A 24,928-nucleotide genomic window follows, 5' to 3' on the forward strand; every position below is an offset into this window, starting at 1 on the left:
TTCCACATAACTGCTTCGGCTCCCAACCATGATAGGACACTCCCCATTTGCTATGATCTTCCATTTCCTCCTCAGTCTTTCCAAACCCTCCCTCCTCTACAGTCTCCAGATGTGGACTTCTATCGATCTCCATCCAACCAACCCCCAAAACCCTTCTGCTCTCCTCCTCTGCCCGATGGCCCCCGCCTTAGGCCTTTCCGATCCCTCCCTTCTTAATTTCTGTTCCTTGGCTGTAGTCTAGTGCTAAAGGCTTACATACACGACAATCAGTCAATCTTTCAATCTGGCTGGCTGCAGCCAGGAAACAGGAGACAAAAATGTTAATGAGATACTGCTGTTAAATTCGGCAGCACCTGACCAGATTATAAAATAGTCCTGCCCCCCCCACTAATTGGCTATTGTGACTGTAGATTTCTAAAACACATGAGGTATTGCAGAAGTTACAGGGAGAAGGCGGGAGAATGGGGTTGAGAAACTTATCAGCCATGATTGAATGGCGGAGCAGACTCGATGAGCCGAATGGCCTAATTTCTGCTCCTATGTCTTATGGTCTTATAAGTCTCTATCGAGAACATCTTGCATTCACATAGCACCTTTAATGTAGTAAAATATCCCAAGTTGCTTCAGATGGGCATTATTAAACAAAATTATCAAAATTTGACACTAAGCCATGTAACATATTTCAGCAGCTGAACAAAAACTCAGTTAAAAAGGTAGGCTTTATGGAGCATCTTAAAGGGGGAAAGAGAGGCAGAGACACAGAAATGTTTAGGACGGGAATTCCAGAGCAAAAGGCCTAGGCAGCTGAAGGCATGGCTACCAACAGTGGAGCGATAAATATGGGGGTGTGAAGAGGTCAGAATTGGAGGAACACAGAGAACTCAGAGTTATCAGGGTAAAGGAGAAGGCTTGTGGAGTTGGGTTGGGGCCATGGAGGAGTGAAGTGGGAAGGGCCTGGTGTCTTGGCCATGGTGGGAGGTTGGTGCGAAGTCAGTCAAGGGATGAAAATTATGGACCTAAAGAGCAGGGTCAGTACTATCTACATGTGGGTCCATCTCAGGGTGATGGCTGGCAGAAACCTTACTGGGCTTTGAGTTCACCTACAACATTTCAATTATGTCACTAAGAGTGATCTCAGACAATGTCCTTTACAGTGCGTAGAAGGAAGGGACAGCTGAGCCTGCAAGTTCAACAATGCACCAAAGAATGGCAGGTACAACACTAACATGAATATTCAATGAAGAGTGAACAGAAAACCCACAACATAGTTTCATCCACAATAAAAGAAATGTCCCCAACTTTTATTTATTTGTTCATGGGATGCGAGCACCGCTAGCTAGGCCAGCATTTATTGCCCATCCCTAAATGTCCTCGAGAAGGTATTGGCGCAGTCCATCTGATGTTGGTACACCCATAGTGCTGTTAGGAAGGCAGTTCCAGGATTTTGACCCAACAGCAGTGAAGGAATGGCGATATAGTTCCAAGTCAGGATGGTATGTGGCTTGGAGGGGAACTTGCAGGTGATGGTGTTCCCAGGCATTTGCTGCTCTTGTCCTTCTAGGTGGTAGAGGTCATGGGTTTGGAAGGTGCTGTTGAAGGAGCTTTGGTGAGTTGCTCCAGTGCATCTTGTAGATGGTTCACACTGCTGCCACAGTGCATCATTGGTGGAGGGAGTGAATGTTTAAGCTGGTGGATGAGATGCAAGCGAGCTGCTTTGTCCTGGCTGTTATTGAGCTTTGAGTGTTGTTGGAGCTTCACTCATCCAGACGGATGGAGAGATGGAGAGTATTCCATCACACTCCTGACTTGTGTCGTGTAGATGGTGGACAGGCTTTGGGGAATCAGTAGTTGAGTTAATAACTGCAGAATTTCCAGCCTCTGACTTGCTCTTGTAGCCACAGTATTTATATGGCTGGTGAACTCCCATGTAATCATCAATGTGTGCCAACCATGATGTGTGCCAATACATTTAGCTCTGACTAAGCTAATTTCAACAAATAATGATGAATAAAGTGAAGCCAATGTAATGTGAAACAGTTTCAAGTGCAATTTAAATTTGAAAAACACCTGTGCCACCTTCATACACTCAAGTCTTGGTTAATGGCAATGGGGCAATGGGGTTGGGCAGGAAAGTTGTGGCTGTGATGCAGAGACTCCCTGTTTGACCAGGAGGCTCTTTTATAGCACACCCATACCTGCTGCATTGTCAGCTGATGGCAGGTTTCACCAATGAAATCCTTTCTCCTCTGCTGCATCACGCCTGCTTTCCATGCATGCTGTTAGCATGTGATTGTATGGGAAATGGGAATGAGAGAGTGTAAGAGGTGCACAGTTCTGGTCACGACATCGGGAATGGCACGCTGTTGACAAAATCCTCAGCCTGCAATTGGGGAACCTGACAAGTTCACACCTTCCAATTAAACAGAGGCGCTTTTAGAAGTGAGCGGGAAACCCCCTGAAAGTATCAGGTCAGATATTTAAACATTAATTACCAATTAAGTGGTATCTGTGGGAATGCTTTGTTGCTAGGAGCTGGGGCGGGCGGTGGGGAGCCATGAGCATGGGGTATTCAGAGAGTTCAGGGTTACACTTCCATGTGGCTTTAGACTTGTTAGCTATCTGAACCATGTCTCTATAAGGCTGGCGTGGGTTCTCTGGTAGCCAGATGTGTATCTGTAGTCGTGCTGGCCACTTCATGCTCCCCTTCCTCCTCCATGGAAGAAGACGAATGGTCTGCAGCTTTGTCCTCCTGCAGCTTAATTCCTCTCTGCAGCACCATGCTGTGCAAAGCACAGCAGACCACCACCAAAGTAGAGCTATGCCAGTGTATATTAGAGTGTCATCAGAGCTGTAAAGGTATCTGAAATGGCTTGCTCATTGATTGCCCTGTTGATGTGGCTCCTGTTGTGTCTTTCCTCAGCATCATTGCCAGGATTCCTGACAGGTGAATCAGCCAGGTCCTCCAAGAGTAGCCCTTATGACCAAGAAACCACCTGCTCACTCTGTTCTACCCTTGGGATAAAGTCAGTGGTGCATGAGAGTCTCGTGGCACCTGGTTCATGTTTGTTTAAAGGTGGTGTGCATCAGTCAGCTTTGTGCAGAACAATGGATGACAGTGAATTTGAGTGTTGTCTGTTGAGATGGAGATTTGAGGAGGAGGCTGGAGAGAAAGGAATATTTATGACAGCAAGGTGTGTTGATCAGAGGGGTGCTGTGCAGAAGAATGCCAGGGAGGTGAGTGATGGCTGCCAACTGAGAGTTGTAGGAAACTCACCTTGTTGTACTTCATGAGGCTATCAGACATTTTGCGGCACTGGATCCAGGTCCTGGGACAGACTCCTTCTGTTCACTGCCTCTGTAACTTGCAGGCACACCTGCTTGGCAAGACTGGCTGATCTTCTTCTCTTCTTGCTCTCACTGCACTTAACATAACCTCCAGGGAAGTGTCCGAGAACTGGGACAGCCTTCCCATGTCGCGCTTCCATTTTCCACCAGTTTATTGCTTCCCACTTATATCTTGAATGCTTCACTTAGAGTCCTGAGTGAGAGTTCTGCTGAGGTCCCTTTAAATAGAGATCCTTCATTGCTTGTTTAGGAATGGCATCTGCCGATCCTCCCAATTGGCAGGCAACCTGGAAGCAGGACGATACTGCCACAGTTTAGTGAAAGAGCCTCTGCAAAGTCTAGTAATTAATCAACCGAAATCCCAAATTGGAAATGGTTTTGCTGTTTCAGTGGGGACTAAGCTGATAAAATTCTAGGCCCGAAGTCTTTGGTCTTCCCAATATTCAGTTGGAGGAAACTTCTGCTCATCCAGTACTGAATATTGGATAAACAGACTGATAATTTAGAGATAGTGGAAGGTGATGGTGAGGTAGAGATGAATGTTATCAGCATAGATTTGGAACCTGAGATAAAAACAAAAAGCTAAAAGCTACTGCGGATTAGCTTCTTCCTTGAACAGAGGCCCCAACAATCCCCATCCACCACTACTCTCCTCCGTCTGGCTGAACTTGTTCTCACACTGAACAATTTCTCCTTTAACTCCTCTCACTTCCTCCAAATAAAAGGTGTGGCTATGGGTACCTGCATGGGCCCCAGCTATGCCTGTCTCTTTATGGGGTATGTGGAACATTCCTTGTTCCAGTCCTACTCCGGCCCCTTCCCACAACTCTTTCTCCGGTACATCGATGATTACTTCGGTGCTGCTTCATGCTCTCGTCGGGACCTGGAAAAATTTACTAATTTTGCTTCCAATCTCCACCCCTCCATCATCTTCACATGGTCCATCTCTGACACTTCTCTTCCCTTCCTTGACCTCTCTGTCTCAATTTCTGATGATAGACTGTCCACCAATATCCATTACAAGCCTACCGACTCCCACAGCTACCTCGACTACAGCTCCTCACACCCCGCTTCTTGTAAAGACTCCATCCCATTCTCTCAGTTCCTTCGCCTCCGTCGCATCTGTTCTGATGACGCTACCTTCAAAAACAGCTCCTCTGACATGTCCTCCTTCTTCCTTAACCGAGGTTTTCCATCCACGGTCGTTGACAGGGCCCTCAACCGTGTCCGGCCCATATCCCGCGCATCCTCCCTCACGCCTTCTTCTCCTTCCCAGAAACATGATAGGGTCCCCCTTGTCCTCACTTATCACCCCACCAGCCTCCGCATTCAAAGGATCATCCTCCGCCATTTCCGCCAACTCCAACATGATGCCACCACCAAACACATCTTCCCTTCACCCCCCCTGACGGCATTCCGTAGGGATTGTTCCCTCCGGGACACCCTGGTCCACTCCTCCATCACCCCCTACTCCTCAACCCCCACTTATGGCACCTCCCCATGCCCACGCAGAAGATGCAACACCTGCCCCTTCACTTCCTCTCTCCTCACCGTCCAAGGGCCCAAACACTCCTTTCAAGTGAAGCAGCATTTCACTTGCATTTCCCCTAACTTAGTCTACTGCATTCGTTGCTCCCAATGCGGTCTCCTCTACATTGGAGAGACCAAACACAAACTGGGCGACCGTTTTGCGGAACACCTGCGGTCTGTCCGCAAGAAAGACCCAAACCTCCCTGTCGCTTGCCATTTTAACACTCCACCCTGTTCTCTTGCCCACATGTCTGTCCTTGGCTTGCTGCATTGTTCCAGTGAAGCCCAACGCAAACTGGAGGAACAGCACCTCATCTTCCGACTAGGCACTTTACAGCCTTCCGGGCTGAATATTGAATTCAACAACTTTAGATCTTAAACTCCCCCTCCCCCCATCCCCACCCCGTTTCTTCCCCCCCCCCGCTTTTTTTCAATAATTTATATAGATTCTTCTTTCCCCACCTATTTCCATTATTTTTAAATCTAAACTAAAACCTTGTTAGTCTTTCCACCGCACCCCCACTAGAGCTGTACTTTGAATATCCTGTCTTCCATTCTTAATTAGCACTTTTCTCAGACAAATATCACCACCTTCAACACCTCTTTGACCCTTTTGTCTGTGACATCTTTTGATTATCTGCTCATCTCCACAATCACCACACCCTCAATGTCTCTCTCTCCCCTACACCCCCCCCACCCACCTTAAACCAATTTATATTTCTCCCTTCTTCTAACTATGCTTCAGTTCTGCCGAAGGGCCATGAAGGCTCGAAACGTTAACTGATTTCTTCTCCGCCGATGCTGCCAGACCTGCTGAGTTGTTCCAGGTAATTCTGTTTTTGTTTTAGATTTGGAACCTGGCCTGTTTTCAGATGATGTAGCCAATGGGCAGCACATAAATGAGAAGCAGGAAGGATCAAGGATAGAAGCTTGGAGGAACACCAGAGTAATGTTGCAGGAGTGGAAAGAGGAGCCATTGCAGCTGATTGTCTGGCTGTGACCGGATGGATAAGAATGGAGCCAGGCGAGAGCAGTTGCACCTAGCTGGAGGAAGATGGTGTCATTATCATTGAAGTTATTGGTTATAATCTGAAAACATTCCATGATCCAATAGCCTATCAATATTCACTGCATAGGTTTACAGTTACTCTGACGAGTAATGAGAGATGCCAACATCTGTGAAGCTTACCTGCAGGATGAGTTGTCGCCTTTAGAAGATAAAAGGGAATAAATGGGAAAAACTAGACTAACTTTTCTCATTAAACAATCCACCTGGCACCCAGAACAGGAATCGTTTTAATTAATAATGCTTGATCAAGTACAAGGTGAAGTTTAGAAGCAAACTTTAAATTATAGAGTTAGCTAACTCATGAACTCTATTGTTCTTGACATTTATAGCATGTTGTTAAAATGATCAACCAATGGCCAGCAAGAACAGCACAAGTCATCAGTTAGAACTAACTTGGAGTCCACAGCATAGCTAGCACCCACACCCATTGGCAAGTTTGCTGAATTTTCAGACTCACTGACTTTAGAACACCCGACAAGATCACTGCAGTACAATTTGCGGTCCTTAAAGTTCCTTGGTTTTCTAATAATATAGCAATTAAAAAATCTTTAGGCACATATGTACAAGACAGCTATCATAGGGATTGGAGAAGTACATCAGGGAGTTTCCACCTTCATTCACAATCATTCCTTGCCAATCAACATCAAAATTTATGTTAAAGCAAAAAATTATGTATCTATTTACATAGCGCCTTCAATGTAGTGAAACATCCCAAGATGCTTTATAGCAGCCTTGTCATACAAAACTTAACACCAAGCACATAAGGAGATATTAGGGCAGTCAACAAAAACTTTGCTCAAAGAGGTAAGTTTTAAAGAATGTTTTAAAAGGAGGCAAAAGAGGCAGAGAGGTTTAGAGAGGGAATTCTAGAATTTTGGGCCTAGGTAGCTGAAGGCACAGCTGCTAATTGTGCCAGGATTAAAATCAGAGAAGTGCAAACAGCCAGAATTGGAGGAGAACAGAGATATCAAAGGATTGTAGGGCTGGATCAGGTTACAGAGATAGGCAACAATCAGCCTCTGCATACCAGGCCTTTAAGGCTATGGGACAAAGTTAGAGTTGAAATACATGTACTGGTTTATGAAAACACTTACAACACAAGATACTTTACGAATACCATTTACTGCAATATACTGTGCTTTCATATTCTCTAAGGTCCGAGACTGATTTTCAACAGTAACAGTTTGAACAGGAACTTGATTGGTCTGCTCATCTAGCCTGTAAATAAAACCAAAACTCAATTTGGAGTACTGAACTGAAATTTGGCAGAGCAGCACAAAGAACAACATATAGGGCTGGAGTACTTCTTTTTGAATTAAAAGTAAGATACAGATATTATTGAAAGTGGAAGCACTTTGCTGTTTACAGGTATAAAATCTTGTGTGCAAAAATATAAATTCAACAACAATGAATCTCCTTTTTACCATCTAAATGCTTAAAGGAAATTCTATTTCAATTATTTAATAGCTTAAGCATTGATAATCATAAGAAATAGGAGCAGGAATGGATCATACAGCCCCGCAAACCTGCTCCACCATTCTATAAAATCATGGCTTGATCTTCTGTCTCAACTCCACTTTCCTGCCCACTCTGTTTAGTGGGAATGTTATGATTTGTTTTATACAGTTTAGATAGATGGAAATTGAAAGCATTGTTTATTATTTTCACTTCATTGACAAATGTTTAAAAAGGGTGAACAGAATATCCATTTACTCTTTTTCAAAATGTTGGTCTATCCAGTAGATTGTACGGCTAACTGCTGTCTTTGAGGCCCATGCAAAATTATTTTGTGGGAGATGGAGTTGTAAAGTCAATTGATGACTAAAGTTACATTCCTTTGCTTCAGTATGGCTTTTTTCATTCTTTAACTTTAGCTTACATATATTAGATTAATAACTTTAAAATTAGGGAAGCCCACAGGGATTGAGGCTTTTTCAAAACTTTCGTATCACATGGTCTACACTACTGTTCTGAAAATTTTTAAAATATTGTTATATCAAACACTTGAAATTAGTGAAATAAATTAAGGTAATCAATGATGATCCACTTATAAAGTGGATTTGTGGGAATTTTTAAAAATTCATTCATGGGATGTGGGCTTCGCTAGCTGGGCCAGCATTTATTGCCCATCCCAAGTTGCCCTTGAGAAAGTGGTGGTGAGCTGCCTTCTTGAACTGCTGCAGTCCATGTGGTGTAGGTACACCCAAGGTGCTGTTAGGAAGGGAGTTCCAGGATTTTGACTCAGCATCAGTGAAGGAACAGCGATATATTTCCAAGTCAGGATGGTGAGTGACTTGGTGGGGAACTTCCAGGTGGTGGTGTTCCCATCTATGTGCTGCTCTTGTCCTTCTAGATGGTAGTGGTCATGATTTGGAAGGTGCTGTCTGAGGAGCCTTGGTGAATTCCTGCAGTGCATCTTGTAGATGGTACACACTGCTGTTATTGTGCAGAAGTGGTGGAGGGATTGAACGTTTGTGTATGTGGTGCCAATCAAGCGGACTGCTTTGTCCTGGATGGTGTCAAGTTTCTTGAGTGCTGTGGGAGCTGCACTCATCCAGGCAAGTGGGGAGTATTCCATCACACTCCTGACTTGTGCCTTGTAGATGGTGGATGGGCTTTGGGTAGTCAGGAGGTGAGTTACTCATCACACGATTTCTAGCCTCTGACCTGCTCTTGTAGCAACAGTATTTATATAGCCAGTCCAGTTCAGTTCTGGTCAATGGTAACCCCTAGGATGTTGATAGTGGGGATTCAGTGATGGCAATGCCATTGAACGTCAAGGGGTGATGGGTAGATTCTCTCTTGTTGGAGATGATCATTGCCTGGCACTTGTGTGGCGCGAATGTTACTTGCCACTTGTCAGCCCAAGCCTGGATATTGTCCAGGTCTTGCTGCATTTGGACATGGACTGCTTCAGTATCTGAGGAGTCGCGCGAATGGTGCTGAACATTGTGCAATCATCAGCGAACATCCCCACTTCTAACCTTATGGTGGAAGGAAACTCATTGCTGAAGTAGCTGAAGATGGTTGGGCCGAGGGCACTACCCTGAACAGTATCACTGCTTCCCAGTTATTCTGTTGTAACTGAACAATAAGACTAAGGATAAAGATAATTGTTTAAAAATGGTATGAGAGATATCAACATACTGCTTATGTACAGGATTGTATGAGTTCAGCAGACAATTTTATATATATTACAAAGCACAACAGTGCGGACAGAAAATTTACATGACAGAAATCCCCCTCCCATTCTTAAAGTAAAAAGCACCATTCCCTTTCAATAGGAAAGAATATTCAGGCTTTTTGTTCATTCACACCCAACGGTCTCCAATCAAGTAAATAGCTTAATTTGGTGGGAGAGAACCTTTTAGTTCAGGTGATTTGACAGCATTTTGTCTATATAACAATAGTTTGGGCAATGGGTATTCCCCCTTTGTTCTCAATTCTTATTGGTTTGCTTTTCTGAAAGCATGTTTTTAAAGTAGGATACAGATATTGATGGAAGTGGAAGTAGTGAAACTACTTTGCAGTTGATAGTTACAAAAACTTGGGTATAAAAATATAAGTTCAGCAACCGTAAATCTCCCTTTTACCATCTAAATGTTTACAGAAAATATTATTTCAATGATTAAACAGCTTAATGTGTTGATAAATATAAGAAATAGCAGGAATAGGCCAGCTCCTTGAAATTGCTCTGCCATTCCATAAACTTGTGGCTGATTTTCTGCCTCAACTCCACTTTCCTGCCCACTCTCCGCATCCCTTGATTCTGTGAGACATCAAAAATCTGTCCATCTCAGCTTTAATTATATTCAATGATGGAACACCCACAACCCTCTGGGGTAGAGAATTCCAAAGATTCACAACCTTTTGAGTGAAGAAATTTCTTCTCATCTCAGCCCTACATGATTGACCCTATATCCTGAGGCTGTACCCTCAATGCTCTTGATTCTCCAACCAGGGGAAACAACCTCTCTGTGTCTACCCTATCAAACCTCAATAAAATATTGTATGTTTCAAGAGGTCACCTCTGATTCTTCTAAACTCCACAGAACATAGACCCAATTTATGCTCCTCATTATAAGGCTCATCATTATAAGGCTCATTGCAGGAAATTTGAGATCCCATAAGATACACCATGAAAAGAAATACTATGAGATAATTGCAGAAATGTTAGAATATTCTAATCCATTTTAAATCAAACCAGTTACTCTTCCAAAGTATGGCTCTTGAACAGATATTAATTGATTAATTGGATTCCTACTTCATTTTGTTCTTGCCGATAAAGGAGCAAATCATGATCAGATGCATTATGAAGTTATTAGGAGGGTGTGTACTTAAAGTTGGGGACATTCATGAGGTTTGGTGGGAAGCTACAAGCCATATATGACAAAATTGCTGGACCAATTGAAAGATAGTTTAGGTAGGTTTGTTTTCTTTCCTGAATTGTTGAAGGGGTGTTTGTGTTTATTATCTTACTTTTGGGCGATACAGGACATCGATGAGGCAATTCTTTTTGCTGCAATCAGAAATGATAACAGAACTGGTTTTACAGTTAGACTGGTGGATAGCTAGACAGTTATAAGAACCAATTGATTTATGGTTTACAGATCTGATTGTTTGAGAGGACTTTACAACACTATTGCAATACCCATTGACACAGAATGTTTAAATTATTTAGATTAGAACAAAACAAAGATTTGAATTTAAAATATCCTATTAGTATAGTTCAAATACTGTATTACTTTTTGCCAGTATCCAAGCTGAATTCTTCCTCTGTTTCCACATTGATGTAAATTGACGATAGTGGTACCTGCGCCAAGACTCGACCTTTCTCTTCTTTGTCAGTGTATCCCTTCAACAGTACTGTCAGCATTTCATCATCATAAAAACCAATGTCCAAAAAGCTGAACTGACTAAAAGAAAGCAAAATAATCCTTATTTTCTGAACTGAAAAAAGGTCCAAAGTATCACCATAAGCCTCATCGGTATTGCATGCCTTTATCTTTCGATATAGCTTTCAACACAGGTTTTCTTTGAAAAATATGCTTATTTGATCAATTTCTAATGCCCGGTGTTTTAAAGTAGAAATGCAAAAGATTGTGAAGCAACAGAACTCAATTTGCTGTATAATAGAAGAAATATTAAAAACCCATTAGGTAATATCCTATACCAGGGATAAAGACAAATGCTAACTAAGCAACAAATTGAATTCAATCTAAAGGTTAAACGAAAAGCAGAATGCTGTGGATGCTGGAAATCTGAAAATACTCAGCAGGCCAGGCAGCAGTGGGGAGGCGATGGCATAGTGGTATTGTCACTGGACCAGTAGTCTAGAGACCCAGGGTAATGCTCTGGGGAATTGAATTCAATAAAAATCTGAAATTAAAAGTCTAACGATGACCAAGAACCACTGTCGATTGTTGTAAAAACCCATCTGGGAAGGAAATCTGCCGTCCTTAAAATGCGACTCCATTTAACTGCCCTCTGAAATGGCTGAGCAAGCCACTCAGTTGTATCAAACCACTACAAAGCCTCAAAAAAGGAATGAAACTGGATGGACCACCCAGCATTGACCGGAAGCGACAACAGAAAACTCAGCCCTGTCGACCCTGCAAAGTCCTCCTTTGGAGCTGGGGGCAGACTAGTCAAGCAACAACCTAACAAAGTCATACTCATGGAAGCATATCTTACAGATAATATCCCAGACACCACCATCACCATCCCTGGGTATGTCCTGTCCCAACAGCAGCAGAGACCCAGCAGAGGTGGTGGCAAAGTGGTATACAGTCAGGAGGGAGTTGCCCTGGGAGTCCTCAACATTGACGCTGGACTCCATGAAGTTTCATGGCATCAGGTCAAAACATTGGCAAGGAAACCTCCTGCATGTTCCGCCCTCCCTTAGCCTAGAATCAGTGTTCCTCCGTGTTGAACACCACTTGGAGGAAGCAATGAGGGTGGCAAGGGCATAGAATGGACTCTGGGTTGGGGACTTCAATGTCCATCACCAAAAGTAGCTTGGTTGCACTACTACTGACCAAGCCGGCCAAGTCCTAAAGGACATAGCTGCTAGGCTGGGTCTGCAGCAGGTGGTGAGGGAAACAAGAGGGAAAAACATACTTGACCTCATCATCACCAACCTGCCTGAGGCAGATGCATATGTCAATGACAGATCGATAGGAATGACCACCACATAGTCGTTGTGGAGATGAAGTCCCGCCTTCGCATTGAGGATACCCTCCATCGTGTTGTATGGCACTACCACCGTACTAAATGGGATAGATTTCGAACAGATCTAGCAACTCAAGACTGGGCATCCATGGGGCACTGTGGGTCATCAGCAGCAGAAGAATTGTACTCAACCACAATCTGTAGCCTCATGGCCTGGCATATCCCCCACTCTACCATTACTATCAAGCCAGGGAATCAACCCTGGTTCAATGAAGAGTGCAGGAAGGCATGCCAGGAGCAACACCAGGCATACCTAAAAATGAGGTGTCAACCTGGTGAAGCTATATAACAGGACTACTTGCGTGCCAAACAACATAAGCAGCAAGTGATAAAGAGCTAAGCGATCCCACAACCAACAGATCAGATCTAAGCTCTGCAGTCCTGCCACATCCAGTCGTGAATGATGGTGGACAATTAAACACTGGAGGAGGAGGCTCCACAAATATCCCCATCCTCATTGATAGGGTAGCCCAGCATGTCAGTGCAAAAGATAAGGCTGAAGCATTTACCACAATCTTCAGTCAGAAGTGCTGACTGGATGATCCATCACGGCCTCCTCCGGAGGTCCCCAGCATCACAGATGCCAGTCTTCAGCCAATTCGATTCACTCCTCGTGATATCAAGAAACGGCTGAAGGCACTAGCTACTGCAAAGGCTATGGACCCTGACAATATTCCAGCAATAATACTGAAGGCTTGTGCTCCAGAACTTGCGACCCTAACCAAGCTGTTCCAGTACAGCTACAATACTGGCATCTTCCCGGCTATGTGGAAAATTGCCCTGGTATGTCTTGTACACCATCTGCAAGGAACAATTCAGAAGTGTGATGAAATACTCCCCACTTGCCTGGATGAGTGCAGCTCCCACAACACTCAAATAACTTGGCACTGTCCAGGACAAAGAAGCCTGCTTGATTGGCACCACATCGACAAACATTTGCTCCCTCTACCACCAATGCACAGTAGCAGCAGCATGCACCATCTACAAGATGCACTGCAGAAATTCACAAGGTTCCTTAGACAGCACCTTCCAAGCTCAAGACCACTACCATCTAGAAGGACAAAGGCAGCAGACAGATGGGAACACCACCACCTGGAAGATCCCCTCCAAGTCACTCACCATCCTGACTTGGAAATATATCGCCGTTCCTTCACTGTCGCTGGGTCAAAATCCTGGAACTCCCTTTCGACACCACATGGGCTGCAGCGATTCAAGAAGGCCGCTCACCACCACCTTCTCAAGGGCAAGTAGGGATGGGCAATAAATGCTGGCCTAGCCAGCGAAGCCCACACCCCGTGAATGAATGCAACAAAAAGTGTGGAGTTCAACAATTTGAGATCATAATCTCTGCCTCATTTTGCTTCCGTTTTTCTCATCTTTGCTTTCAGTCAGCAGCACACGTACTCTAGATACATCTTTAGGTTTTTTTTTCTTGCCCCATCACCATTCCCTTTGGCTCTGGACTCTTCTAAATGACTCTTATGTTATTCAATCTCTCCTGTTTTTCACCCTATCTCAGGCCTTCTTTGCCCCACCTACCCCTTGCTCCAAACCTACATTTTTAACTTTTCCCTGTTCTGATACAGATCTCTACAGATACATACACGTCAGGCAGTATCTGTAGAGAGAGTATTTCCAACATTTTCTGTTATGTCCAACAGAATACTGGTGTTAACATGTTGCCAAGTAAGGTGTCATCTGACAAGGCTTGAGTCATGCAAAATCCTAAACTTTTAATTTCATTTAATAGCCATTTTTAATATGGCTTGTTTTAAAGTGATTGTTTAGTGATTGTTTTAGATTGTTTTAAAGTGAATTTTGTATTGGTATTTAATGTAAAAGGTAGATCCATAACAACACAGCAGATGATTATGAGGTCAGATAATGTGTCTGCCACTGTGTTAAAAAAAGAACTTGCATAAGACCTTTCACATCCTTCGGATGCCCCAAAGCCCCAGAACCAATTAAGTACTTTAGTATACAAGTGTAGTCACTGTTGTAGTGTAGGCAATGTGACAGCCAGTTTTCAGACAGTAAATTCCCTCAAGCAGCAATGAGACAGATAGCCAGTTAATTTTTTTTTAAATGATGTTGTTTGACAGAAATTTTGGCCAGGTAACCAGCAGACCTCCCTTGACTTTTCCCAAATTGTGCCACGAAATCTTTTACATTCACATGAGCAGGTAGGAGGAGTAGCCTTAACTTAACATCTCCCCTGAAAGGTATAGTAGAAGGGTGTTCGGGACAGTAAGGGTTAATGTGAGACTGGGGAAACAGTACCACCCACGGTATGATGTAAAGAATCACATGAAGTTAGACTGTGTATAGTACAATCTGGAAGGAACCAGCATGGAGACAGCACCCATGCAGCACTGTACCTTGGAGATGTATATAATTATGGGTTACCAATAAACAGTTAATGTTCAAACATACAAGCCTCCAGACCTCTTAGTGAGACACCAAACAACTTTACAACAAAAGACAGCATCGGGAACAGTGCGGGAGTATTGTAATGAAATGTCAGCCTAGCTTATATCCTCAAGTGTCTGGAATGCGGCTTGAACCCACACTGTTCTGATCCAGAGACAAAAGTGCTACCGCCGAGTCAAGGCTGACAGTGCTAAAAGAAGCATTGGCAGCATGTGTCTGTGTTGACATAATGGCCTGTAACTTCCGTGCTCCCCAGTGTTGGATTTTGGGGAGTACCCGAAAGATGCACTGGGGAAATCCCTCTGGGGATTTCCCAGGTAAGGGTTTGCATGGCAATTGCCCAGAAGTGTAAACTTCCTCTGGACAATTGCGCTGCACTGGGAACCATCTGAAAACATGGCTTAAATTGCAAACATTGGATGGTTGCGCCGGGGTTATACTAATGGTTCCCAGAATAAGTTAAAAGAATTAAAACCTCTTCTAACTTCTGAGTAACTATTGTAAAGACCCAGGCCGACCCCATGGAACTCCCCCCACACCTCTGGTGCCCCTACTGATCACCTTGACACCTCCACCCTCGACAACCCCCACCCTCCTGATCTCCGACACCCAACATCCCCACCCCCGACCTCCCCCACACCCCCCGCCCCCTCCCCAGCCCGGACACCCTCCACCTCCCTACCCCCCCCACCTCCAACACCCTCCAGCCCCTGAACTCCGACACCATCAATCCCCCCTAGAACTCCAACAGCTCCCACCAGAACACCCAGAACCACGCCCCACCCCCCCAAACCCTATCCACTTACCTTAGACACATACCTACCCATGGTCTGTCAACTTCCCTGGCCCTTTAAACTTACCTGCTTTACGACAGCTAGTGCTGTTAAAAAAAATGGGGCCGTGGCTTCCTTGAACATGCTAGAGATAGACTTTGCTGGAGCCTGCAAGGAGTATTTCGATGCAGGCCTCAATCAGCTCTGGCGAACGGAAGTGTCAACATAATTTTCAAGACCAGGTAAGTAGGTATTTATTTCTTGTAATTCCTGCGGGCCAGCGCTTTCTGACAGTAGTCGGAGATTACAACCCACTGAAATAAGCTTCAGAAATTTTGGAAATTACCTAGGACAAGGACAAATCACAGCCTAAACCAAGAGGGTTAGCAAATTTTCATTGACTTGGATAGTCAAACATACTAAAAGCAGAATTGGAGAAAAGCTTAAAGAGAAATAAATAATAAACTAAAACTAAAAAATAATTAGGTAAAAGGTGAAAAGCAAAGATGAAGAGAAAAACAGAAAAAAAGACTAAAGGACGATGTACAAGAATAAATAGAAAAATAGCCTGGGCTGAGATCAAACAAAAGAAAATATTTGAAGACAGATTTAAAATTTATTGGAAGAGCAATTATGATCTACACAAGCTGGTTTTGGATGGATTAAAATGAAACTTATTCAAAGGCAATTAAAAACTAATTAAAAAATGTGGGCTGATGATAGTTATTTTCACTAGCTTGTCATTCCCTGTATGACTGCATGTTGTTATGGATTTAGTATCAAACCTACATAGCAACACAAGATCATCTTAAAACAACAACAATTACACCTGATAATTCAGACAGGCAGATTATATTTATTCAGATTTGATTTCAATTTAAAGGATGGTTAGAACTTTATGAAAAAAACATGACTAAGATTTGAAAATATCTTTAAATGCTAGTTTGGTTTTGTATTATAAAGTAGACTTTTTTACTCCTGTAAATTCTAAAACCACACACTTATAAAATATGTAAACAGGCACAATGTAACAGAAAAGGTACTATTTGTACTGGATGAGAACTTTAAATTCCAGTATCATATTGAAACCACCATATTAAGACTTGTGCATGACTGCATACTTTGGTTAGATTTGAAATGTCCATCAATAAAAAGCTGCCAGCAGTTCCTTTGTATTGATGCTGAGGAAGGCAGTAGCATAGTGGTATAGTCACTGGACTGGTAATCCAAAGACCAGGGTTCAAATCCCACCATGGCAGATAGTGGAATTTGAATTAAATAAAAATCTGGAATTAAATGTCTACTGAAACTTGTTGATTGGTTCCCTAATGATTCACTGGAAGGAAATCTCACCTGGTTTGGCCGACATGTGACTCCAGACGTTGACCCTTAAATGCCCTCTCAACAAGAGCAAATAGGGATGGGCAATAAATGCTGGCCAAGCCAGTGACATCCACAACCCATGAATGTATTTAAAGTGCAAGATTAAGCGCAAGATTACAATGGCCTTAGAAATTCAGTTCCATCATATCGTGATACACCTAACTGATTTTCCAAGAAGTGTTATGCTTATCCAGGTTCTCTAAAATTGAAATGAATAGATTAAAATCCTGTGTTCATATTGGTTCATTTGATAGAGACATTAACATTTTATGAGATTTGATTTTATGCATAACAAAACTATGCAAAAAACAAACATGCCTTTTTTGAAGGGAAATTAAAAAACTTTTAGGTACAATTGCAACAACACTGTATTTGCATTCATATCTAAGTGCCCATTCAGTTCACTTGTGCGAAGACAATGAATTTTTCTTCAATAAACTAAGTTAATTATTTGATGTTTGCCATGTACTTCCCAACAAATAGTGGTATCGAAAGGTATGCAGTTTTTACTTTGGTTTAACATCAGAGTAAATAAAACTACACCATTTCTGCAATTAAATTGCCAGGCTACCTGCATTTTTTTAAAACTGAGAAACCTAAATGTATTATATGCAAGTCATTATGAGTTTGACAAAACAAACTAAAAATATTTCATGGTATTTTCTCAATGCATTTGCATTGTGCTGTGTTTATGGACTGAGTTCTTTAATGTATTCAATAGGTACAGAACACACAATGCTAAAAGCAACACTGGTGCATCACTGAATAACTTGTAGGTACTTTGGTCAGATAAGTAAACTGCTTATATGGCCACATTCAGCATATGAATATTTGACCTTCTTTCAACAATGCATTATTCTTACTTCAAACAACATGGCCAGGATTTTCTGGTCGTTGGGTGGGCTCGGCGGGCAGGCCTTGGGAGCGGTCGGGAAGCTGTAGGAGAGTATATGGACTGGCTACAGGTGTACACTGCTAATAATACCCTCGATGTTCCCGATAATGTGGCCGTCAGTCAGGCAGTGGGGAAAAGGAAAAGAGTAGCCTTTTTGAGCGAAGCATACCCAGGAGTGTATGAAACATTCAAGAATTTGCTCACACAGTAAAGCCAAAAGACATGCTGCTGTTGGACAGTCCCAAGCTATTGGAGATTGCAGAAAGTTATCAGTTTGAAACAAGGAATTAGTTGCCCAGTGAGGACATTGGAGACTTAATCAAGGCTTTGAAAAAGCTGCCCATCCGTTGTAAATTTGGAGAATTTCAAGAGAGAAACAACATTGTCCATGAACATGACGGAATGTGACTCGAGAGAAGTCAGAGTTAACAATTGCCAGTCATCTGCTGAAGTAAATAAGCTGCAGCTGAATAAGCAGAAGGCCCTGATAATAGCAGTTAGTAGTAGCAGAGGTACGACAAAGTTCTATGCTTAGGCCAAAATTGAGCACAGAATTATCCATTTGTGAAGGCAGAATGCCACAGCTGCAAGAAGGGGCATCCTACCCAAGGTACAGCGAAAGAATGTAAACAGAGAAAAATCTGACTGCAAGAAACATCAGTTTTCTCTTTTGCATAAGGTGTTGAACAGCACCAGGTTGATAAGGGGTCGGTTAAGACCCATAAAATCTGAAATCAACGGTATTTAGTGAAAATTCACAGGGCACATAGTCCAGGTAGCATTGGATGGAGCTACAGTAAACATGGAGGTTGACATGGATGCAGTCAGCTTGATTCCCGAGTTACTATACTGTGAAAAGTTGGGTCAACTTCAAATGGAGAAATCATGCATAGAATTACAAAGTTATGGAGAAAAGAACATTTCCATGATGGGAAGTGTGTCCATTCCAGTAACATATAAGGATCAATATGCAAAATTGTCCATCATTGTGGTGAAAGATGAAAAACCAGCCTTGTTAGGTTAACAGGACTTAAGTTAAATTGGAACGAGCCTTTTAATGTAGAAGCGAAATTCACAACACAAGATGACGTGGTCGTCTAGTACCCACAGGTGTTGAGTGAAAAGAGAAAACTGATTCAAGGGTATAAGGCCAACTTACAGGTCCAGAGGAACCCAAGACCAGTTTACAGCAGGGCTTGTCCAGTGCCATATGCTCGAAAAGAAAAAGTAGAGCAAGAAAGGAAAAGACTTGAGACTGAGAACATGGTGCAGGATTTTCTGGCAGTGAGCCAGCCAAATGTCAATTTACTTTGGCGGGACCTAAATATCCCGTTGGCGGCCAGGGCTGGAAAATTCTGCCCATTATCTCTGAAGTAGAACAGAGTAATTGGGCTACTCCCATACTGGTAGTACCAAAGTCAGGTGGTATGTAAGGATATAGGAAGGTCATAAAGGTAACTGTAAATCAGGTACTGGAATGTGCCAAACTTGGAGGATCTGTTTACAATGTTGTCAGGAGGCCAGATATTTTCAAAATTAGAACTCACAAATGCCTAACTGCAACATAAGTTAGATGATGAGTCTAAGTCACATTTGACTATTAATACACACATGGGTCTATTTCAGTTCCATAGGGTGCCACTGGGTGTTTCTTCAGCCCCTGGAATTTTTCAAGGGATAATGAACTAAATTTAGCAGGGAATTCAGGGAGTAGTTTGGATGACATACTTATTGCAGCTCCAAACAGGCACACCCATGATGATAGGCTGAATAAGGTGCTCTAACATTTGGAGTTTAGGTGAAGGTACACAAATGTGAAATGTTTCATAACTCTGTAGAGTATTTGAATCATAGGGTAGACAAAGATGGGCTACAAAAAATTAGATGGGCTACATCCTTCCAAGAGTAAGATTCAATCAATAAATGTGCCACAGCCTCAGAATATCTCTGAGCTCGGATCTCTTTTGGACTTAGTGAATTATTACAGTCAACTCATATCAAATTTGCAAACCTTATTGCACCTATTGAATGAACTCTTGAGGAAGGGTGCTCTGTGGAATTGGGCAAGGGAGTGTGACAAGGCATTCCAGCTGTGTACAAGTAAATTGGTAGATGTTACATGCTTAGCCATCACGATGTGTCTAAAAAGATTATGCTAGCATGTGATGCCTCTCCATATGGAGTAGGTGCTGTGATCTCTCATGTGTTGTATAATGGTGGGGAGAGACCAATTGCATTTGTCTCCCGCACCTTCAGTGCCAGTGAGTGGAATTATGCTCAGATACAACTTGAATCCTTGTCTTTGATTTTTGGACTAAGATGATTTCATAAGTACTAGTATGGTCAGAGTTCCATGATCAAAACTGATCATAAGCCACTGATGGCTATTTTGAATCCAAAGTCTCCAGTGCCCACTTTAACTCCAACTTGAATGCAGAGACGGGCTTTGATTTTAAACAAAAACAGAAAATGCTGGAAAAACTCAGCAGATCTAATAGAACTCTTCAGAAGAAGAGTCATACGGACTCGAAACGTTAACCCTGTTTTTCTCTCCACAGATGGTGTTAGACCTGCTGGGTTTTTCCAGCATTTTCTGTTTTTGTTTCAGATTTCCAGCATCCGCAGCATTTTGCTTTTATCTTGGGCTTTGATTTTGTCTGCTTATCAGTACAACGTTAAATACAGATGATTGGAAGATCATTGTAATCCCGCTGCGATGCCTAGATTACCATCTCCCTCCAAGGTACAGCCCAACAGGAAAGATTTTCTTTTCCATACGTAGATGAGATGCCAGTCACAGCAGATGGCATTGGTAGAACAGCTCGTAGGGACCCTGTATTGGCAAGGGCATACAACTATATCACAAATAGGTGGCCAACATAGAAACACATATAAAATGGCCTGATTTCTAAACCCAGTAAGAATAAGTTGTCCATTGATAAAGCTTCTGAGATGTGGGGAGCCAGAGTTGTAATTCCTGAAAAGTACAGATGGAGTTACTATGTGGTCTTCATGATCAACACTTAGGGATGAGCTTGACAAAGAGGCTAGCGAAAAGCTATCTTTGGTGGTCAGGGTTAGATAAAGGCATAGAAGACACAGTGAAACAGCGTAGAGCACGTGATGCAGTATAAAAGAAGGTGCCATTGGTTCCTTTGCAACCATGAAAATGGACAACTAGAGTGTAGCAGAGGCTGCACATAGATTTTGCAGAATTTGAAGGGCAACAGCTATTCATTGCGATAGATAGCCATTTGAAGTGGGTTGAGAGGTTCCCAATGAATCGAACAACAACTAGCAAAACTCTAGGTATTTCGCATGTTTTATTTGTAGCTTATGGGTTCCCAGAGGAAATTGTGTCTTTGACAGTGGGTCTGTTTTGATCAGAAGTATTTGTAAAATTCATGAAAATGAATGGGGTAAAACACATTAGAGTTCCACCATATCATCCTGCTTCAAGTGAAGCAGCAGAGCACACAATACAAATTGTTAAGCATGCTATTATAAGGCAAATGTTAGATACAAATTAGAAGAAACATCAAGTCTCATCAAGTTGAGGTCGAATTTTTTGATCATTTACCATAATACACCTCACATTACCAACGGCACAACACCAGCTGATTGTTTCTTAGAACACAGCCTAGAATGAGGTTTTCATTGCTGAAGCCACACTTAGTACAGTCAGTAGAAGAAAAACAATCTAGGTAGAAACAGAGTTATGATAGGTGTAATGTGAGAGAAAGAAAACTGAAGTTGAATCAGAAGGTTAAGGTGAAAGAACAACATAAATGGTTGAAGTAGCTATCAGTGAAATTATGGGGTCCTCTAACATATTTGGTCATGATGTAGTGGAAAGGTTAAGCTTGTACACATGGATAATGTTTTACCTTCAGAGGTTCACAATGAAAAAGGAAGTTGGTCAGAATCAAATGAATCTAACGAATTGGATAATTGAGTTACGAGTAGAGTACCAATGGTTACTCCAACACAACTGGTGCCTGAAGCCAGTTCAAATCCAAGTCAGTTAGACAGAAATAACTGATGAAGTGAAATTTGCATTGTACGGTCAAGAGCAAAATCAGTCTTTGTTGAAGAAAACTTCTCAGATTCATGCCAAGGGTAAAGGTCTTTCCAAAGTTCTGAAACTTTGAGACAAGAAAGGGGGGATTCCTCTTAGGAATAGGAAACCAGTGGTTAGGTTAGGTTTGTAAATAAATGAAAAACAAGAGGCGTTTATAAGTTGTATGGAATTTGAAGATTGTGTACTTTTTCTTTGAATGTGACAGCACCCTCTTGTGGCCATTTTGGATGTATGTACATTTTGTCAACCTAGAATAAACTAGTTTGTCGGATACTTTGAACTTCATGGCAGAATTTCACCCTTGTTGGGCAGGCAGGAAGCTGACCGCGATTGAGGCCGGAAGGTGATTTCACGCTGGTGGGCCATTTAAGACCCTCCCAGCGTGAAATGTGAGCGGCAACGCTGCTTGTACGGGTGGAGGGAGGAGGGCGAGCAGGGCGAGTGCGACATTCACGCATGCGTGCAAGTGTACACTTCATAATCTCCGAGGCACAGAGCTGCCTCAGGGAGATGAAGCATTTTCAAAATAAATAAATAAATAAATGTGATAAAACATGTCCCTGCTCATGTGACTCTGTCACAAGAGCAGGGACATGGCAATAAGTTTTCAATTTTTATTTTATTTTTATTTGCTTTAGGAAACCTCATCCCACCTGTGGAAGAGGTTTCCTTAGAAGTGCAGAGGTCACGGTCTTTTCGCCTGCCCACCAACTGTAAGGTTGGATGGGCAGCAAAAAATTCCAATCAACTGATCCTTTAATGGCCTTAACAGGCCCTTTAACTGCCGGCGGGCATGCAGCCGACTCTGGTGTGCACCCGCCGAACGAAACATTGCGCGACTGCGCATTGACGTCGGGATGCTCACCCGATGTCAATGTGTGTGTCTGCCCGCCTAGCTAAAAATTTTGCTCCATGTGTTGCATGCAGTCTCTTTTCTGTCCTGTAAAGATATCACAGTACTCCTTACTTGATTTGCTCTGATAAAATGTACCCACCCAAAAAATGAGTTTGTCTTTCCTCTTTTAAAATGCGTATTGACCTGCTCTATATTTCTAGCATTTTTGGTATTTATTTCAGATTTCCAGCATTTGATATCCCCCTGTCCACTTTATATTAGCCTTCTCAATTTGCAACATAGATGCTCAGCAAATGACACCAAAACAGAAACTGATGCGGCTCTGCAGCTACCATTCAAAGTCTATGTACACAATACCTCACTTGCTAAATCATTTCAGTATATCATATATTAGAATAATTTTAAATGATTTTACAAGACTAAATATTCAGAGCCAAAGTTTCTCAAGGGCTCATGCTAGAAAATATGAACAAGCTAAACATAGTATAACATAATTGGAACCTCACTTTTCTTTGTTATTGTCACTCCTGGTGCTACACAAAAAATCTCCAAACTCTACAGCAAGCAGCCAGTTAGAAATACACCTGTATAAAACCATCACAAATAGAAATATTTAAAATTAAGCTACAGTATAAGCTAAATTAAAATTTCACCTGGATAAGTATTAAGACATTTCATTAAAAAAACTATTTCAGATCAGTATTCAATATGATCTTCACATTTCTTCAATTAAAAATCTCTTTCACTATGAAATTTTCAAATTAAACTATAGCTGAAATCCAATCCAGTCAAAAATTTCAATAAAGCACTGCATTATTGTAATTGTTAAGATAGATATGAAATGTTCAGATCTTCAAAAGGTATTTTTTAGTAAAACTAAATGGATGCTCACTAAAGTGAAGGATGTGATAATACTTTTCTGCCTCTGGATATCAGTGCTAGCACTAAGTAATGCCAGGCCAGGTATATGACGAAAAAATACAGCCCTTTTTAAAATAAGAAAACACTTGCCTTAAATTCAGCTTTGGAAGACCATCTTCCATTATATCAACAAAAAGTTTTTAATTTCTACAACAGCCATCTTTGGGCATTTTTAGTACAATAAATTTTGTTCACTGTGCGGAATTGTGCCTAGTTAAGTGCCATGGACACCAGGTTGAGATTTCACTTAGGACCCTAATAGCCAAAAAGGAGAAATCTGTTTCATTTCACTGGGTCCTACCCAGGGGTAACCACTGAATCACCAAGCACCTTACTCAGCTTTCTTTATCGTTGTTCGAGATTTCAGCATCTGAATTGTTATTTTCAAAAATAAGTATACGGCTCCCCCAACAGCTCGGTGAGTAAGTTAAGCATTCAGACCAGGAAGGAGCAAGATTTGATCCCTAGTCTTTGACGAGTTAACTGACCTCAGCTGACTGCCACGCAACTTTCATAGAATCAGAGAAATAATTCATGAGTTTTACAAAATCACGACAGTTGTAAATATCACATTTTGCACCAGTTCTCACCTTGAAAGATCAGTGGGTCTTCGCATAATGTAGATTCTGGAAGATTCAATGCTGTGCATTGTAAAGACTACATACTGTAGATTTGCAGACTTATCATTCCAACTGTTAAGAAAATGTACAGCAGGTTTCAGTTTAGCTGCCAGAAAATTAGGGGGGAAAACTAAAATTACAGAAGAAAACTGATTATCTCAATTCCATAAATGACTGATTGTAAACACTAACAATTAAAGATACCAAAGAACTTACAATGATGGTAGTGAAAATCTGGGCACGATACCCTCACTGAAATTAAACAGAAGCAAGTATATTAACAAAAACATACGACAGTTAATTGCAACTAAATTCGGAAACTACTCCAGTAAAATAGCAGCTAGTTATGCCGAGAATCAAAATTAATATACAGTAAGTGCTTTGTTTCAATTTTTTGTTTATTTTTTATTTAATACATTTTAAAATTCTGCTAATTTTCTTGTTGCAAACATAAAAATAAAATTTTACGTTGAATGCAGCTTGTACAGCGGCATGTAGGCTACTTGACGTACAGAATTTCCGATCACTTCCTATGAAAGAAACCAAAAAAAAATTAACGGAAAATTATGAAACTAATTTTGTGGTGTTCTTACTGTAACAAAGGTGATTGCGTGATGGAATACTTACAGCTGGCTTTTGTAGGCAACTATCAATCTGTGCTTCCACTAGCCTTTTAACATAATGTAGCGATTTTCTTGGGAAAATATGGAAAAAGCAAGGGACTTTCTGCAAAGAAATTTTTTTAAAAGTCACAATTATCCTGGCGCTGTACTACAAATAAGTTAACAATTTGA

At 41.9% G+C, this 24,928-nt stretch overlaps 1 protein-coding gene across 1 annotated transcript in view; it reads right to left on the bottom strand.

The window, feature by feature from the left end:
• Positions 1-24,928, bottom strand: part of LOC144688714 (anaphase-promoting complex subunit 4-like) — a 107,087-nt gene that overhangs the window by 4,403 nt on the left and 77,756 nt on the right. Inside the window, 8 exon segments of the mRNA XM_078555592.1 lie at positions 7,039-7,162; positions 10,690-10,860; positions 23,100-23,177; positions 24,105-24,206; positions 24,351-24,386; positions 24,603-24,664; positions 24,762-24,827; positions 24,829-24,860. Coding sequence (XP_078411718.1) covers positions 7,039-7,162; positions 10,690-10,860; positions 23,100-23,177; positions 24,105-24,206; positions 24,351-24,386; positions 24,603-24,664; positions 24,762-24,827; positions 24,829-24,860 — 671 coding nt within the window.

Source organism: Cetorhinus maximus, chromosome 1, assembly GCF_964194155.1.
Source record: "Cetorhinus maximus chromosome 1, sCetMax3.hap1.1, whole genome shotgun sequence".
Taxonomy (NCBI): domain Eukaryota; kingdom Metazoa; phylum Chordata; class Chondrichthyes; order Lamniformes; family Cetorhinidae; genus Cetorhinus; species Cetorhinus maximus.